The sequence below is a fragment of the Moschus berezovskii genome, chromosome 8, assembly GCF_049115385.1.
Source record: "Moschus berezovskii isolate FMDL1 chromosome 8, NW_MosBer_1.0, whole genome shotgun sequence".
Lineage (NCBI taxonomy): Eukaryota > Metazoa > Chordata > Mammalia > Artiodactyla > Moschidae > Moschus > Moschus berezovskii.
In genome coordinates, this window is record NC_142467.1 from 111,316,821 (window position 1) to 111,336,483 (window position 19,663).

General features: G+C 45.8%; 1 protein-coding gene across 4 annotated transcripts in view; it reads right to left on the reverse strand.

Moving 5' to 3' along the window:
• Positions 1–19,663, reverse strand: part of GFPT2 (glutamine--fructose-6-phosphate transaminase 2) — a 43,868-nt gene that overhangs the window by 2,757 nt on the left and 21,448 nt on the right. The window contains exons 7-18 of one of the 4 annotated variants that reach the window (XM_055431238.2): positions 18,248–18,309; positions 16,601–16,680; positions 16,045–16,162; positions 11,198–11,361; positions 9,732–9,827; positions 9,555–9,652; positions 9,163–9,283; positions 6,407–6,564; positions 6,152–6,266; positions 3,229–3,356; positions 2,867–2,944; positions 993–1,160 (exon numbers count right to left, since the gene is read on the reverse strand). In XM_055431238.2, the coding sequence (XP_055287213.2) occupies positions 993–1,160; positions 2,867–2,944; positions 3,229–3,356; positions 6,152–6,266; positions 6,407–6,564; positions 9,163–9,283; positions 9,555–9,652; positions 9,732–9,827; positions 11,198–11,361; positions 16,045–16,162; positions 16,601–16,680; positions 18,248–18,309 (1,386 nt within the window). The other 3 variants (XM_055431242.2, XM_055431239.2, XM_055431241.2) reach the window with 3 other exon arrangements.

A 19,663-nucleotide genomic window follows, 5' to 3' on the forward strand; every position in this document is an offset into this window, starting at 1 on the left:
GCAATCCATCACACAGCAGAGTTTCTAAGATCAACATATCGCAATAATAATATTGTGATCTTATGTCTTTGCTGGAGTTATGGGTCAGGTGATGTATCTGATTTGTGTAAAGGTCAGAGTTTGGAGGCTTTTGTCAAAAAGGTTCCCATGCTTCCATGGTTGTGATGGTGGGGCACCCTCCTGCTGCATTAATTCAGCACCCGTTTATTGAGTGGCCTCAGTGTGCCTTCCAAAGAGCAAGAGTTCCTACCCCTTACTCTAGGGGCTCATAGTCAAGTGGTAGGAAAACAAAAATATCAATAAGCAAACCAATAAATAGCAGTGAATTTCAGACAAATGTCACCAAGGTAGTAAAACCCTGTAACATGATTGGGAGACAGTGGGAAGGTTCGAGAAGTCCTCTGAAAAGGAGGCATTTGTATTGAGACCTGAATGATGAGAGGCCAACTGCTTGAAGAAAGGTGGGAAGACTGTTCAGGGCAGAGAAAGCAGCCTGTGTTTTCCAAGTTCTAGTGGATTACTGAAACTGGGAGTGGGGGGCGGTTTCATTAATGCAAACTCCTGAACTTGGATCCAGTTGGTCAGAAATGTGGGTGGGCTGGGAAGCCGAAAGACTGCGGTTGGTGGCTGACGTGAGGGTGGTCTTGAGGACAGAGCCCTTCACCTGTGAAATCTAACTCTGAGTGGCCAATATCAGAACTGCCCCCAGGGATCTCCAACAGACCTCCTTCAGTCTCATGTCTCGGGTCCAGGACCCCTCCGGGTCATCTGGATCACTGGGCTTCGCCTAGGAGCTTCTATGGGCATGGCTGCAGGCTGGCCAGTCCCTTTCTGAATGTGCACCATGCATGCGAGATCCCAGGAGTATGTGCTCAGACCCGCTCACCAGCAGGAACGGACACTCATCGCTGGCGCTGGCCAACAGTGGGTGAGGTGGGCATGAGTGGAAGAGAACAGGGGAGAAGTGACCCAGCCTGGCGGAGGGCCCTCACCTGGCGGGCTGTGACCTGCTGAAGGGCGTTCTGGCATTTGGCAAAGCAAGGGTCCTTCATGACGACCATGATGACAGGCATCTGCTTGTCAATCAGCGCCAGGGGGCCATGCTTCAATTCTCCAGCCAGGATGCCTTCTGAGTGCATGTAGGTTATCTCTTTAATTTTCTGGGGAAGCATGAGGCAGAATCAGTGTCATGCTGCTATGGGAGCGGATCATCCAGAGGGGAGAAAGGGGAGCCAGGGAAAGGGTGATGGGAGCGGATCATCCAGAGGGGAGAAAGGGGAGCCAGGGAAAGGGTGATGGGAGCGGATCATCCAGAGGGGAGAAAGGGGAGCCAGGGAAAGGGTGATGGAAGCGGATCATCCCGAGGGGAGAAAGGGGAGCCAGGGAAAGGGTGATGGGAGCGGATCATCCAGAGGGGAGAAAGGGGAGCCAGGGAAAGGATGATCCAGGAAGCAGGGAGCTGAGGCCCACGAGGCACATGGACACACTGGAGTGGTCAGTGGTACCGAGGGTACAGAGAGGCCAGGCCCAGGGTAGAGGGCTACCTGCTGTCTAGCGCACGCACAATGCCCAGCACACAGCCTGTGTCCTCAGTTGAGCTCTGGGGCACAGCCACCCTGCCCCCACCGTGATGGGCAAGTCAGTATCAATCTGGCTTGTCCCCTGCCCTTTTGAGTCAGCCCATGGTTTCCCTAACAGTCATAGTTTGTAATGATGGCATTGTATTCTACACCTTCATTTTAATTATCTGATTAACCGATCCCTCAATTCTAGATGATTAATAACTTCTAAAGTGTTGCTCCAACTTAACTATCAAGCAAAATGACACACACTGGGGTGTTAATGGAGTTTCCCCTCTATGTTTAGAGAGATCCATTTTTTTTTCCAGTTACCGTTAAACCCATGTCATTGAACTGGTGAGAGTGTTGAAGAAAACATTTCTCAACTTCCCTAGAACTACTTGGATCAGGGACACACTGTCAGAAGTGCGGCTCCACCCTGGATGCTACAGATGGCGGAAGTACGTACCCAAGCGACCACAGAGGGGCTGCAGACTTGTGCCAGCAGCAGTGTAAGAGCTTCTTTCTTTCCTCCAGGACTAAACTTGGAGACACAGTTGAATATGCATCTTTCACCAGCACACTCAGGAGCTACAGCTGAGCACCCCACTCTGGACAGCAGAGACATAGCTGTGGGGTACCAAAAGGGTGCCCCACCGGAGCATTGAGTCTATTGCTCCTGAGAAGCTGTGAACCTGGCCCCTCACAGGTGCCAGAATCTCTACTGGAATGATGTGGGAGCTGAAGCTTCCTGCAACCTGGCAACTTGTAGCTCGCACCTCACCCCAACTCCCTGCCTCCTATAATACTTGTTTCCCACTAGTGGCATCATTCTTCCAAATGGGGGCGGTGGTGGGGTATAGGCAGTTGCTCCCACAGGGAGAGGAGGGGGAGTCGAGCTGAGTTATAGATGCTGCCACACTTCTGACACTGTCTCCCGTTTACCTTGCTTGACCATCAGTCCGTAAACAGCAAGTGGACAGTGAGTAAGGCCAGCTCTAGGCTCGGGTCTCTGCACACCTCCTTCCGCCCTCTGAATAGCCCTGTGGTCCTGGTGTCTTGCCCCTACTCCATCAGCTTTCTCTCAAGCCACATGTTTTTTGCTCCAGTGGGCAAAAAAGGCAGTCATTGATATAAAAAACGCAGGGCTTTCTGTGCTTATCTCCTGCAGGATCTCACCTCACCTCAGAAGATTGAGGAGTAGCAGGGGAAACTGTGTGGAGACTTTACCCTGCAGTTCTGGTGTGCCCAAATCCTCCCGCACAGACTTTTTGTGGTAACAGAAAAAAGCAAAGTTTTTTTTTTACCTGAGTTTGAATTTTAGGTTGATCACTTCTACCATGTAATCTTGAGCAAGGTGAATTTTTTGGAGGTTCAATTTCCTCCTGGGGCAAACGTGAACAGTGAGGCATGAATGGGCTATCCCAGATAGCAGCCTGGTGCAGGTGAATACCCCAGGGCGCTCGGAAGGGCGCCCGGCCCCTCTCTGCAGGAGACCAGGGGCCTGCATCTCCATGTCAGCAGGGCTAGAACACTAGGTCAGAGAGCGACGGCCTCCCCTCCCCAGCCCAATGCCCTGCCCTCCTTCTTGTGGGTTTCCTGGGGTGTCTCCCGCGCCTGCCCTCACTCAGGGGCCGGTGGAGGAAGGGGTTGGGCAGAGGTTGCTCACCAGGGCTCCTTCCAGGCACGTGGCATAGTTGTAGCCTCGCCCCATGACCAAAAGCGACCTCTGTGTGTAGAGCTCCACGGCCAGGTCGTGGATCTTCTCGTCCAGGGACAGCACCTCCTTGATCAGCTCTTAAGTCAGGCACACAGCAGAGGGGGAGAGCCAGTCACACCAATTATAAAGCAAGATTCACAAAGAAAAGTCACGGTATATAAGACAAGGCTTCCGAACTCACATCGCTTACACACTTGTCTCCCTTGCATTAGTTTAAAAGAATTTTAAATGCAGATTATGGGAAACAGCTGGTGTTACCGGCTAGGATTTTATTGTGACGTGATTCATATTTGTGCTTATATTTTCCTGAGCACAGAATGTAAGCAGGGAAGTGTTCTTTCCAGCTCCATTTTACAGGCAAGGCAACAGAGGATCAGTGAGGCTAAACCTCCAGCTGGCCGGCCAGAGCTGACACTCCAGATTACTACCCCTCCTCTGGCCATGTGCTATGTCTGGAAAAAAAGCCTGTGTGAGATGGACCAGCACTTCTCAAATTCTTTGGTCTCAGGATTCCTTTATAATACTAAAATTTATTGTGAATTTCTAAGAACCTTTATTTTTGTGGGTTTTATCTATCAATATCTACCAGATTAGAAACTGAGAAAATTAGTTATTCATTCATTTAAAAATAACGATTTAAGCATGAAATTAAAAAAAAAAAACAGTGAGAAGAGTGGCACTGTTTTACATTTTTGTAAATCCTTAATGCCTGACTTTTTCATAGAAGACAGATTCTCTTATCTGTTTCCTCATTCCATCCATTGCAATATGTTTTTTGGTTGAAGAAAATCTGGCCTCACAGATTTGTAGTTGGAGAAAGAAAGAGTATTTAAGTAACTTTTTCAAATAATTGTGAATGTCTTTGATATTACACCAAACTTAAGTGACAGTTTCTTAAAAGGGTAGGTGCAAATGTGGTATCTGAGATCATATGAATCAAAATTACTTTGTCAGCTTAAAATGTATTCGTCTATTGTGTACTTACTTAAATGGATCTTTTACATGTGCATAATTTGTAACACTGCATTGGCCATTTGCAAAATATTGGTTCACTGGGTTATTCAAATCTTCCAAAAATGGACACATTCATTATAAAATATTTTTTTTTAAAAATCAGACTTGTTAAAATCACTGTGAGCTTATCAGAGATGTTTTTGAGTACTAGGAGGTCGTCACACTCGAGCTGACAGCTACAAGTTTTCCAGATCCTGTTTTGGTTGAAAGCTCAAAGGTTATCATTGGCAATGGATACCATCATCAGCTTTTCTTGAAGTTTGGGGCTAACTCGGTTCACTTTTGAGAAAATGTCTGCCAAGTACCAAGTCAGCTTGCTACTCAATCAACCACAGGGCGCTTTTCTCTGGAATAACCATCAGATTCAGGGTGCAGCAGAAGCACTTGCTGCATACCTCCCATTTGTCACATAGAATATTAAAAAGTGTTACAATTTAGTAAGATTAATGCATTTTGCCACATAATCAAAGACATCCCTAAGTGAAGCTGTTGCATTTTGGCCATGAGAACACTGTGCTGCCTCGACTGTGAAGAGTGCTGAGAGTGCCGGCAGCGGCCACCAGTGCCACTGCAAATGTCCACACAATGAGGAAGGCAAAGCAGCTTCTTTATTGTACAAACCGTATTACTACAAACAGTTTTTCCTGAAAGGGTCTTCTAGACACCAGGATCTTTGGGTCCCATCTTGGTAACTGCCCACTTATAGAAGAGAGCCCTGTTCTTGCAGGATTACTACCTGGCTTAAAGTTAAAATGCTTTTCTTGTTAATAAAAGACAATTTTAATAAAAATTTAATAAAAGAAAAATTTTTATTTGTTAATAAAAGAAAATTTTTAGCATGTTGTCTTGGTCAGATTCAGACCCTGAGACCTTGTATGGTTACACAGTGGTTTTCCCTCACTGCCTTCTCTTTGCCCTTGGTTCCAGAAGAAAATCTGGTAAGACCGGGAATGGCTCCGCCTAGAAGAGCCTTGGGACCATTCACTTCTTGTGTGTTTCCTGAGCAACTACTGATTGTCTGCCCTCGCTGGACACCTGGAAACCAGCAGTGGCTCTGACAGATAGGGTTGGTGCTCGATAAGTTGACATGGCTGGGGAAGACAGGTCAATACACAGAAGAACAGGTAATTTCAAATCATGGCATGTGATATAAAGAAAAGAAATGGGCTCCTGTTTTATAGAGAGCTAAGCAGGGGATTGGGCTTCCCTGGTGGCTCAGAGGTAAAGAATCTGCGTGCAATACAGGAGACCTGGTTCGATCACTGGGTTGAGAAAATCCCCTGGAGAAGGGCATGGCAACCCACTCCAGTACTCTTGCCTGAAGAATTCCATGCACCGAGGAGCCTGGTAAGATACAATCCATGGGGTTGCACAGAGTTGGACACGACTGACTGACTAAGCAGCAGCAAGCAGGTATTAAGGTCCCTATTAGGGTTGCCAAGGAGGGTCTCAGGAGGTGATTTTTGAGCTAAGACTTTGGGTGACGGGAGCTGTTTGTCATATGAAAAGCTGGAGGAAGAGGGTTTTGGTAGAAGAAAGAGCCAGGATAAGTGTCTTCTGGTGAAAAGTGCTCAGCACTGCTGAAGATCTGAAGGTTGGTGAGGGAGGCCCGGGAGGGGAAGGGAGCTGGAAAGGGTCAGAGGCACAGGGGCCCAGCGTGCAGGGCTCCACGGCCTGAGGACAAGTGTGGACTGGAATCTTGGCCCAGTGGGGGGCTGCTACAGGAATTTAGCAGTAAGGAGAAGTTTTGAAGAGAAGGGAATGATTAACAGTATCATTTATGGAGAGAGTCAGGCAAAGAAGCAGCTAGGAACAGTCCACAGGATTTGACAATGAGCAGGTGAGCTCTGGAACATACCGGGTAGAGATTTCAGGCCATGGATGATCTCTCGTCTTCTGTTTTGCAGTGAAATGCGGTCTTCAGACATCATCAAACCAAACATCACCAAGGAGATGAACTGACTGGTGTAAGCCTGAGGACAGAACAGTGGTGCTGGCAGAACCGGGGCGATGTGCATGTGGTGACCACTCAAGATGAGACAGATCCCGGGGCTCCTCTCCAGGACCACCCACCCAGCGGAGGCCCTCCTGTGGGTGCCCACGTGGCTCCTACCTTGGTGCTGGCTACACCGATCTCCGGCCCTGCGTTGATGTGGACGCCGCAGTCTGTCTCTCGGGAGATGGAGCTGCCCACAGTGTTGGTGACGCCCACGGTCAGAGCTCGGCGGTCCTTGCAGTAGCGCAGTGCCAGGAGGGTGTCTGCAGTCTCCCCTGCCACACAGGTCCTTCTTTTCAGTTCACAGGTATGTGGCTCTGCCAGCCTTAACCTCCACCCCTGACTCATTTACTTCTGGCTCTTAGGCAGAAATTGGCCCAGACACAGTTTGTGTGTGCTTAGAAAGGAAAATGTGTGCTCAACAATTTTTTCTAGTTGATTCTTTTTTTTTTTAATGTAAGACGTTCTTTATTTAAGGGTTGCTAACGCCAGAGACACAATTAGCACTTAGATCTTGAAAAAAGGAGAATTCTTTAGTCTTAAAAATAAATAGGAAAATAAAACATTCATGGAGATTTGGATGCAAAGTTTGAAATTAACTTATCACTTCTCATTTTACTGTTTAGTGTGAAGTGCATGTTCTAGGAATGTTAAAACCTTTCTCATGAAAATTGGTAAGCTATTCGACTGGATGGGCCTCCATACGGGGACCGCAACCGCAGAGGCATATGGGAATCACTTGATCACTTGGGTGTTTAGTAATGCAGTTAATGTGGTTCACTGTGATCATTTCTGTAATTAGAAGATGAAAGCTGATTCGTAAGTGGAACCAATTTGGAAGAAATTTATTAAAAGTTTGAGTGTGATTGAATGTTGAACAGAACATTTAAATTCTATAATTGAGGTTTTCATGAAAAATATGAGACAAGTTTTTCTAAAAATGGCTTAAGACTCTCTTGTCCCTGGTCTTCTCTAATTTTTTTTGAATCCTAAGATAGAGTGGTTTGTACTTACTCTTCTGTTATCTCACTTCCCATTTCCTATTTAACACACTCTGTCTGGCCTTGTGCCCTGGTGGATTCTCAGATTCAAGATTTTGCTACTATTTATGTGACAAGTAGTTTCTGATCCACTGCCTCACTGAATTCTCATGACAACTCCTCCCCAATGGGAGGCATCACCTCCATTTCCCCTTTAGGATGAGGTGTTCAGAGACGGAGGAAATCAATGCCTCACTTGCTCAAGGCCAGTTAGCTGTGGGTGATGGAGTAGGCCTGGCTCTCAGTATTCTTTTTTTGGACTCTAAATGACCTCATTTAGAATGGGCTGAAATTTAATATTTAAAAAGCAAGAATGCCCCTAAACGGTGCTTCTCAAACAGATCTTGTTTTAAAGGAAAACATTTCTTGTAGCCTCCGAGTGTGGACTCAAATTATTTTTATTAAAAAAAAAAATAGGTTCATGCATAAACCAGCAAGAAGTCCGTGTTGGTAAGTCCTAAAGAGCTCAAGTGAAATTAGATATGATCCAGAACATAAAATCAAACATTCAGTGTCCACACAGCCGCCACTCTTGGCTCTGCTGTCCTAACTTTGTTCCGGTGCAGGCTGCTGCAATTGCAGCCCACTTTCCACTCAGACTTGCATCTAGCACAATGGGCCACATGGCGTTTCTCAGCACCAATGGGGGTCAGGGCTGGGAGCTGGGGACAGATCTATATTCATCAGTATCCCCATTTTTGACAGTTTTAAAAATTTTAATGTAAAGAGCTAAACAAAATGAAACTTTAAACTCCTATGAAGTCTCTCATAAGGTACCACTGCATTATTTCCACATTAAATTCACCTCCATTCTTTGGTTGGTGGCTTCCACCAATTCATGAAACATTTTTAGTCTATACAGAATTATAAACCCAAAGGTAAGTGGCAACTGAAGTTAGAGGGCAGCACCTGGGAACGAGGTGGTCAGTAGATAGTGGGTATGTCAGCGTTAGTTTTTCTTAGCTTGTCACTGAAATGGAAATGCTATTAAAAATTCATACTGAAAACAGCTTAAAAAGGTATTAGGGCATTCTGTTAATGCTGCAGTTGTGATAATGACACTGGTGTTATATTTTTTCTTTTATCATTTATAGATATATTTTGAAATAATTATGGGTAAAATAACATGTTTGATGTTGACTTTTAAATAACCCAATGAAAGGGAGGGGTTAAAGTGGCTATGATGATACAAAATGGGTGAGCTATTTCATAACATAACTGCTTAGCCTAGGCGCTTCCTCATGCGAGCCTCTCTTCTATAAAGGTTTGGAATTCTGCATAGTTAAGTGTTATAAGAATTCTCCCAGAGCTCATGCACATGAGTTCCAAGCACATGGCTGTGGATCACCTCCCTGACCCTCTGTCCTGCCTTGAGCTGGAGCAAATGCTCCAGGATGTTAGAAAGGCACCCAGGCAGGGTTTCCTGAGCTGGGAGAGGATAGTCTGGACTCTCTACACGTGAATAGTATCTCTCTATGCCTCCTACTGCTGGACTGCTGGTGCCCAAACAGTTCTTCAAGGGACAATCAACCAGTAGCGTTAAACTTTCCTCTAATTTAAACCCAGCACACATTTATGAGTACCTCCGTGAGGGGGCTCTTAAGTCCTAGACTTGGAATGTTAGGAGAAGGAAAAACTTTGCTGCATTGCCCTCCTCATAAAATGGGACAGCAGTTGATGGCTGTGAGGGCTAAATGACTCTGTGCCTCGGAGCATGTGGCACACAGTCTGTGTGCAGAGAACTTCACTGGATGAAGGAGGCAAGGAGCTACGTGGTGCCTCCCCGAGAGGACAGAGCCCTGAGGTGAGCTAATGAAAACCTACAACCCTTACCTGACTGGCTTATGAAAAAGCAAACGTCATCCCTGAACACAGGTGTGTTCCTGTCCAGAAAATCACTAGCAAGTTCAACCATCACGGGGAGCTCGGTCAGTTCCTCCAAAACTTGCCGCGTCTAAAGCCAACAAAAATGGGAACTAAAGTCAGTTACGGACACTACAGGGACAAAGACAGCTGAGCTTCTAAGACAACGCTGCACGCAGGTGGGCAGGGAGATTCAGGCATTCACAGGCCAAACTGCAGGAGAAAGGGCTCCACGCCAGTTCTCATACTGGCTCGTGGCAACAAATTTGGAAAGCCAAACACAGGACAGGATCTAGGACTCATCTTGCCCTAGCTGACACTGCCTCCTGGGCACTATCGAGGGTCCAGCCTGTCGCACTTACGGCCACAGCGGCGTGGTAGCTGGTCCCACAGCCAATCACAATGAGCCGTCGGCATCGTCTGATCTCCTTCAAGTGGTCTTTCAAGCCACCCAGGAGCACTGCAGGACACACGCAGGGCATTAATGTTGACACAACACAGGGACCATGCACAGGCCTAGGGCTCAGATGAGGGATTACCTGTGTTGGTCTCAAAATTCACTCGACCTCTCATGGTATTGAAAACTGATTCTGGCTGTTCAAATATTTCCTTCTGCATAAATGCACTGAAGTTACCTGGTCAACAAAAAGAGTCAATTTTAATTTTGTTATACTACCACTGCTTAGCTTTTAATCAAGAAAAGTTGTTACGCAGTCACAGGGACGCATATAAAGGCCACTACAGATTACGAAGGGTATCTCCAGGTATTGTCCCATCTGAGACTCATGGTGATGAGTCAGGTCAGGTATGATTACTGTCTTCAATGTGCATATCATACCCTGCAACTTGAGGGAGGGAGGGATGTAAGCAACAAATGCGTGGCTGGCCTTCCTGGGCCATGCTCCTCTTAGCAAGGCCACAAGAAAGTACAGTGGTTTACTTCCTATTACCCCCCTACTTAGGAAAGGGCACATGAAGCCAGTCAAAGGAAACAGGCTGCTTTTCAAAACCAAATACACTTCTAACTTCTGTATTGAAACAAAAAACAAAAAAACCTTTTGAGCCACATATTTCCAGGGCTCTGATCTGAATGAAACCAGATACTATCCCAGACCTCCTGACAGGTGTTATGCCTGATGCCTGTCAACAGGTGTGCAGACAGGCTGGGAGTGCCCTCTGTGACACACAGATGCATGATGTCCAGCAATGTAGCATCTTTGAATGCTGCCCTCGGCAGAGGACTTGTAGAAAGAGTGACATGAAGCAGACAGCAAGTGAGGAGAGTTGGGCCGCTGCAGATTCAGATCAGGGAAGGGCTTTCTGAGGGAGTGACGTTTCAGGGGAAATGATCGAAAGAGGCTGGTCCTGTGAGAAGCTGAGTGAGTGCCCCCGCAGGTAAGCAAGCACTCAACTTGTCTGAGTAACAGTGAGGAGGGCGGGATGGGTGGACAGAGGCATAGTGAGAAAGGATTGCATGAGGTGGTGCCCGGCTGGGTGTGGGTGGTTGTGGGCTGTTGCTGGGAGTGTGGGTTTTATTCAAGGAGCAGTGGGAAGCCATCGGAGGGCTTTACACAGCAGGATAAGAGGGTATGATTCACGCTCTTATAAGTTTACCCCGGTGGCCCTGTGGAGAAGAGTGTGCAGGGAGACCACTCTGGGTGCAGGAAGACAGGCTCCTCTGGCAAGGAGAGAGTAGTCCACAGTCTCCTGTTACTGCAGGCCTGGAGGAATGTGTCCTAGAGAGTTCTAAAGGGAGGTAGTTGATGGACTGGGCTCAGATCAAGCAGGAAGACCTGGTGCCTGAACACAGTCAGAAGTTCCCTTTGGAGTAGCCAGGCCAGGCACCCTACAGTCCCTGAGCTGCATGAACCACAGACCACCTACAGCCCCACCCCAGTGCTTAGATCAGGCAGGAAGGCTGTGGTGCCCACCCTGGACAGGGAAGAGAGTCTCACAGAGTACCTCCCCTGAGGTTGCTGCACAGGGACTCTCAAAAGACACTTGCCTTTCATGATTTGCTGCAATTCCATCTGTAAGGTCTGGATGGCTCGAGACGGGTCATCACTAGCTAAACGCTTGACCCGGTGAATAGAGAGTTTCCCATCGGCCACTGCAGCGATGTCATCATCCTCAAGGAAGATGACCCGGTTGGTGTGCTCTATGATAGCACTGGAGCAGGGAGAAAACGGGTGTCAGAGGCAGGGCCCACCCCTGACAGGCACGAGATGGCAGTTACTCACTGCGTCTCAACTGTGTGTCCATATCAGTAGCGCTGAGTAGCACTTTACGATATGCCATACTTACACTAATTCACACCTCCCGCCCCTTCCACCCCCAGACATCAAATCATCGGTAAATCTTTTGGCTTATAACTCTAAAAGACAAAATTATTTTGTAACCCTACTCTAATACCATTATCATGTCTAAGAGTAATAGTTATTCCTTCATATCATCAAATATCCAGTATGTTCAAATTTCCGCAATAATTTCATAGATGTCCTTTTATAATTGTTTTCTTCAAATCAGGATCCAAACAATGTCAACTTTGGAGAATGTTCAAGAAGGAACACATTATTCTGAATCATAAAGGGAAAGTATGAACATTTATCTTGCCTTTCCAAATGATCTATGTTTTAGAATAACCACATTTTAAGAAGGCAAGTTTTCTCTTTATAGGAGGGAAATACAGTTAATAAAGAAGGAATGACAGAATTACAATAATCAACCTATGAACTTATAATTGTTAATAGCCCTAATCAAGGTCTATCAGTGGCTACTGACACGAAGAGATGAAAATCTGACAGCTGCTTTATAATGGATGAATGAGGCCGGTGATAACAATTTTAACAGTACTACAAAAAGACAATGAAACTTAGTTCCTCCTGATGGAAGTACACACTACCTATTCAATAGTCTTGCCAAAAAAAAAAATCAAACCTGATGATCAACCTTCTAGATACCTGTAAACTCCTGTTAGCAGGAAATACAGAAGAACATGGAGGAGGCACATGACAAAACCCCTTTAGTGGGAACTCGTCTGGACAAATGAGTCCTCTTATATACACATACACATGCATGCAAGCAAAGGAAGGGAACTTAAAGGTGACTGTAAGATCTATCCATTAATGAAATGTGCAGTCACTGTGTTTATTTTTAAATTAACTTTCTCTGTGTGGAAAGTAATAACGATCTTTCCCTTGAGATGGTAAGTGAAAAAGAAAGGTAATCAATAGTACAGGTGGTACACAGATATGGCAAAAGCCATGAAGGTGGGCTTTCCTGGTGGTTCAGACAATTCGCCTGCAAATGCAGGAGATCTCTGGGTCAGGAAGATGCCCTGGAATGGCTACCCACTCCAGTATTCCTGCCTGGAGAATTCCATGGACAGTCTAGCCTGGCAGGCTATAGTCCATGGGGTTGCAAAGAGTTAGACATGACTGAGCGACTAACACTTGAAGGTGGTACTTGAAGGACCATGAGAGAAAAAAACGCTCATTCCACCAAGTGCTACACCAATATGTACCCTGTGCAGAAAAATGAGCATCTAAACTGCTGATGCAAAGTTAAAAAGAGAAAACAATCAAGTTTATGGCTCTAAGAGAGGCATCTCCAGATCCTAGTGAAGAAAGATAAAGTAGGATCGAAAGCCCTTGCACTAGAAAAAATATTTTAAACAATATATGTTCTTTGAATAAAAAGCAGAAAACACAGTCAACAAGAGGCAGAAGTAAAAATGGCCTGATTCAATCTCCAATAAAGAAATACTGCTTACACTGTACTTCCCTTCAGACAGGGCTTAATATGTGTGTTTGATTGACGTGTGCATGTAATCTGCATGTTTAAATATAATCATTGTTTTAATTTACAGAATGGATGGGGAGTCATCAAGATTACAAGTCCAGGAGTTAGACCTGAGGTGGACTCCTCATCCCTGTCTCTTACCAGCCTGTGGCCTTGGACAGCACAGACATGACCCCTCTAAGCCCGTCTTGGGCTTCTCAACTTCAAACTGGAAGGTGACCACTGTGCCTTCTCCAGAGGTCCATGGTGACGGCTGCATGGGGGAGTCTTGGTGAAGCCCTCGCCCAGTGTCCAGCCATACGTGCGCAGTGCATGCTGGTCACTGCTGTCACGAGAGCGCCACAGCATGCCTTCATATACGAGAAGGCCACCTCCGTCACTCTTATTTTCCAATATGTGCTTTTTCATCTATACACAGTACACTGTAGAATCACTTTTTTAAGTTCCAAAAACTTACACAAACAAAAGCATGTCAAAGATTTAATGACAGCATTGAATTTACAGATTAATTTAAGAAGAGTCAATTTCTTTAAAAATAATTTTAAATTATTAAATTAACTGTAAACCAATTAATGTCTTCATAATAATATTAAGCCTTCCTACCAAGGAATGTGGTAATCTCTCCCTTTATTCGGATCTCTTCTTGTTTCTCATGGTAGGCTTTTGCAGTCTTTTCCAAACAGGTTCTGAATTATTTTTACTGAAACTTATTTTAGGGCTGCCCTGGTAGCTCAGCTGGTAAAGAATCCGCCTGCAATGCAGGAGACCCCAGTTCAATTCCTGGGTCAGGAAGAACCGCTGGAGAAGGGATAGGCTACCCACTCCAGTATTCTTGGGCTTTCCTGGTGGTTCAGACGGTAAAGAATCCACCTGTAATGTGGGAGACCTGGGTTGAATCCCCGGGTTGGGAAGATCTCCTGCAGAAGGGAACAGCTACCCACTCCAGTATTCTGGCCTGGAGAATTCCATGGACTGTATCGTCCATGGAGTTGCAAAGAGTCGGACATGACTTTCCTACCAAGGAATGTGGAATCTCTCCTCGTATTCAAATCTCTTCTTGTTTCTTATGGTAAACTTTTGCAGTCTTCTCCAAACAGGTTCTGTATTATTTTTATTTAAATTTATTTTAAGGGATTACAACTTTTTTATTTCAGCCGTGGTAAATAGATTACTTTTTTTCGTTCAACACAGCTTTGCTGAGAGCCAGCCATACTAGTCACTTATGGAGACTTGAGTGGGGGACAGGGTGGATGTGGTCCCCTACTCCCCATCTCGTTGAGCTGACAGCAAAGTGGCTACTGCTGGGATGTCAAATGTCCACATCTTTATACTCTGAAGAGCCATGAGTGTTACTTCTGACCGCCTTTCAGGTGGGTTTTATATAATCATATAAAAGTATATAATAAAATTGCCTATAAATAATTGCTTAATCTTTCATGTACTTATGGCCTTTTTTTTTGAGAAACATCTACCATACTTCACTTAATATAAGATATAGTGATCTTAAGATTGTGATTATTTTATGTACTTCTAAAAAATTAAAACTATAGCAAATTATAATTGTAAGATGCTACTCAGAGATACTAAAATCTATAAAATAACTATATATCTTAGAACCATTGAAATATTAGTTTCTCATTGAAATGGTGCACTAAGAAACACAGTTTGGGAACTGCTGCCCTTTCCTAATCAGCATTAAGTACAGCGCTGGCTGTGGGCTGAAATAGGCCTTGCAGCCTGTGCTGCAGACTCCTGTTACTTCACGTTTCCCAGGAGACCTCACCTGATGTCCTCCTTGCTTCATATCGAGGCCCTACCAGAGGGTGGTGGGAAAAAAAAAGGCATAATAAAGATATGGATAAAGGAGGTAGTAGTGGTGGTGTTTATGATGGTTTTCTAGGACTTCCCTGGTAGCTCAGCTGGTAAAGAATCTGCCTGCAATGCAGGAGACCCAGTTCGATTCCTGGGTTGGGAAGATCCCCTGGAGGAGGGCATGGCAACCCATTCCAGTGTTCTTGCCTGGAGCATCCTCATGGACAGAGGAGCCTGGCGGGCTACAGTCCATGGACTTGCAAAGAGTCGGACATGACTGGGCGACTAAGCGCACATGATGGTTTTCTATTTCAACCAGCAGGAAAGTGCTGCTGTCTTTTCTGAGTGTGTTTGTGCGTATCCATTTTTTGGATACACTAAAATGGGCATGAAGCTTCAGTTTCTCAAGTTTCAGAGTTACTGTTTGGTGTACTGATGACAACGTGGACTTTGGGATCCTTTGGGCCAGAACCCTCAACCTTGGCTCTGTCTTTTATGAATGGTCAGTTCAGTTCAGTTCAGTCGCTCAATCGTGTCTGACTCTCCGCGACCCCAAGAATCACAGCACACCAGCCTCCCTGTCCATCACCAACTCCCAGAGTTCACTCAAACTCACGTCCATTGAGTCAGTGATGCCATCCAGCCATCTCATTCTCTGTCGTCCCCATCTCCTCCCGCCCCCAATCCCTCCCAGCATCAGAGTCTTTTCCAGTGAGTCATCTCGTCGCATGAGGTGGCCAAAGTATTGGAGTTTCAGCTTTAGCATCAGTCCTTCCAATGAATGGTCAGACTCTGGTAAAGGCAGGTAAGGTTCAGGAAGGACTGAAGGTCTGGAGACACTTTCCGCATCTAAAGGGAGCAGCCTTTGAATGGCCCCAGGAAGGACTGGAGGGAGCTGTCTGGTGTGCTCAAATCTGCTGGTTTTCCAAGAAAGTTAGACATTTAGACTTTTATGGAAAATTTTCCAGTTTTATAATGTTGGCAACTAATTCAATGATTCCGTACAGCCCCACACGTTGTTAGATCAGTGGGCTTCGCCTTTGGCCACCAGGGCTGCTAATGCCAGCCAGGCCAAAAGTGCTCACTGGGCGAGGATTCCCTTGGGAGGGCCGTCACCTCATCCCCTTGCTGAGCCTTGAGAAAACAGCTCAAATGGGGGGTAAGTAGGAAAGGAGGGTGTTCAGCCAGTCTTTCTTGATTACATCATCCTTGGAAAGAAAGGAAACAAGGTCTAGCTACCTTGCATCAGAAGCAAAAAAGAATTCCACTGCTTTATCGCCCACAGCGTGAAGGCAGGTCGAGCTGTCCAGCCTCTTCATCCTTGTTTTACAGATATTCTTCACATTCTCAATATTGCCTAGAAAATGAAGGGAAGGATCACAAATCCTGTGCTAGCTATTTCCTCTGAACAATAGCAAGAAGCCAGTTTCCCCTTTGAATACATGTGGCAGAAATGTGCAAGTTTTAGCTTTGTCTTTGTATCAGCCAAATTGTGTAAAAGATCTCCAAATAGGAAGAGCTCTGAATTGACTGCTAACAAAACAAACCAAATCAACACTCAAATCAGGACATGGGTGCCTTTATGTAACAGAACCACATGCGGCTCCTGTGGCTTGTGTGCATATTTGAAAATATGCATGATAAAAAGCTTTTGAAAACATGGAGCCAAGTCTCAGTTGCATGACAACTGTTTGGATCTGGTCCCAGCAGAGTGAAGGGACGCATCCTGCCTCTGAGGGGAGCTGCTGCCCCTGGAACAGTGTTGCGCTGCTCAAGTCCTTCTCAAGAAACTCACGTGTCCTATATAAGACGGGGATCTGTTCTGTGGAGAGTTTGTATTTGCTTCTTACTCCGATGAGTAGGGGACTGCCTCTCCTGTAAGGATAAGAGGGAACTGAGTTACCTATGGCCTTGACACCCTGGGCTGGGCTGGGTGTCCTCTGAACACTGAGATGGTACCCACATCGAGCCCCCTTCCCAGGGCAAAGTAACCCCAAGACATCCCAAAGATTGTCCCAGAAGTTACAGAACCACTGATTATAGATAATTTAGAAAAATAAAGCTTTATTGCTTCTTCACACTACATTCTTCTGCATTCAAAATAGTAACATCATGATAATAGATTTTAAAAGGAGCTTCAAAATGTGACAGGGACCAACTAGCATTTTATAATTCTATAATTTGAAAGACTTAAATTCCAAATGGCAATTTCGTTTCTGATCCAGAAAAAATAAAATTATAGTACATTCACATAATTTCCTGCCTTGATATTGTGATAGTGTGGGCCACAGGTACATTCTCAATGGCTCCCCAGTGCCTTCAGCAGGAAGCCTGCAATCACAGGGCACCCTAGATCCGACAGAGCGGAGCCTCTGCCCACCTCCCAACTCCCCACCAGCTCTTGGGTTTCACGGGGTAGTGTCCGAACAACCTTGCTTGCTGCTGTCACCCATGCCTGGCACACAGAAGGTGTCAATAACTACCCACCGAGACGGGAGGAGCCTCAAGTCCCACCAATGCCCCTCCCTGTCGCCACCCTGGCCTAACTGCAGGTCCCTCCCTAGAGGCTCCATGCTTTTGCTCACGCTGGTTTCTCGGCCTGCCTTACCCAGGCCGACACCTGCTTCCCCTTGGGCCCCCTGTGCACTGCCTCCCAGCCCCCATCACAGAGATTGACATTCTCAGCCCAGCTCTGTCCTCCTGCACAACTGTCCAGTCCGTAAGGGTCCGGTGTCCCTGGGTCCCCAGCTCAGCACACAGTAAGTGTCAACAAATATTGGTTGGCGTGATGGATAGATGAATGGGTAGATGGTTAGATTGACTGTGGATGGATAGACAGATGGATGGATAGAAGGGATGGACAGATGAACAGGTAGATAGACAAATGGTGGATGGAGAGATGGATGGACAGATGGGTGGTTACATGATGGCACTCACACACCCACTTGTGTGAGCCCACACAGTACTGGGGGCCACACAGGACAAGGCTCTGACAGAAGGACATGAGGGCTGACCCAGGCCCTCTCAGCTGATTCTTGGGTCACACCCAGCATGAAGGTGATGAAGTTTGAGCTCTTGGCTTTCAAGGCCTCTTCTTTACTGGACTCAAATCAACATTCATTTTTGTTCCTGATTTCATGTTCATAATTTTACACACTTTTTCTAAAGGGAATTTCTGAAACTGACCTGAAACCTGGATCTGCCCTTGCTATACAATTTTATTTTTAGTTTGAATTTGTTGTCAATTCCTAAAAAAAAATCTAGAGATTTCAAATAAATATCCAATTTTCTAGTTTCTCTTTAAAATAAATCAGAAACTCCAGCCACAGTTGTCCCTTAGTACCTTCCACTTTGCCAGAAGCCCTGCTCCTACCTTGTGCCTCAAGCTAAGTGATTTTATTTTATTTATTTGTAACTGGAAATGTCAGTCATTCTGTCTTACCTTGTGGCCACAGCTTCTCCAGGGTAGTGGATGCTCTTGAAAACCAAGGCAAATGCGCCTTCCTGAAAAGATAAGGAGAGTGAAGAACAAGGTACTCCGGCTAAGCTAGGCTGCTGCAGCCCAGTCAGTCCACGACTCCAGACAGCTCTCCCTGGGGGCCTCTTCACTGCAGGCAGCCCCGGGGTCACTCACTCAGGGTACTGAATACAGGACAGCACGTGCACAGGGATGTCAGCAGGGGAAAGAGAAACCGACCATGCCACAATCAAGTACCACAGACCGGAACGTGTGGCTTTCATCATGAGCAACACAGACCGCCCTGTCCAGGCCCAGAAGGAACAGTGTCTGGCTCTGTGACGACCCAGGTGGACTGCTGCAGCTAGAACCTCAGGAAATGAGGACTGTCTGTCCAACCAAATATTCCAGGCTGCTGCCCTGGGCCTCAGGGACTGTACCTACTCAGGGAGCAATCGTGGGGATGAAAGGGGCTAAACTCGGACCTACGTTTAGCTCAACATGTTAATGCCTGGGTTCAAATTCTGGCTTCTCCCCTAAACTGGGCAATCATTTCAGCCTTCTTTGTGCCTCACGGTGAATGGTTTCTGTGAGCCAAAGCATTTTAAGTGCCTAGAACAGTGCCTGACATATGGAAGCATAAATTGTTATAAGTTATGAGTTATTATTTCCATGGCAATAACGATTCTGTGTCTTACCTTGTTGGTTTGTGCAAACCAGAATTAGAATATGGCGCTCCTAACTCAAGACTCCAAATACTCTCCCTATTTAAAACCTTGATGCAAAACTCTCTCCTACATTCTGACCATCCATACTAACCAGGACCCTACTTGACTTTATGTACAGCCAGCTATCAGTCTGGATTTCTAAGACTTGGAAACCTGGGCAGACCCAAGGTCTCATGCTATGGCCAGTGTGCCAGAGATATCCCAGGGCCAGCAACTCTAGGCCTCTAAGGGTCTTTCAAACTGCCCCAAATGAAGGGGGTTTAGACAGAATCTGAGGAGCCTGATGGTTTTGTCAACAATGAAGTAGGACTGAACAGAAAAGTTCTTCCCAGTCTCAGACCAAAAGAGCTCTGTGTTGCTACGGGTACACTGCTGACATTTAAAAGGGGCACCACTGGGATGCATTCCCAAAATTTAAAATTACAAATGGAAAAGAGGAAATACTATGCTGCAAAACTAAACTGGTTCACTGTGCATTAGTTATGGGACAGGCTTTTATTTATAAATATGTTCTCTAAATTAAGGTCCCCCAAGACAGTGCAAAGGGTTTAACAGTAGACTTTAAATTAAGGTCCCCCAAGATAGGGCAAAGGGTTTAACAGTAGACTTACTTAAAAAAAAAAAAAGACTGAAAAGACCAAAGGGTCATATATTTTAAACTGCAGTGTTTGTA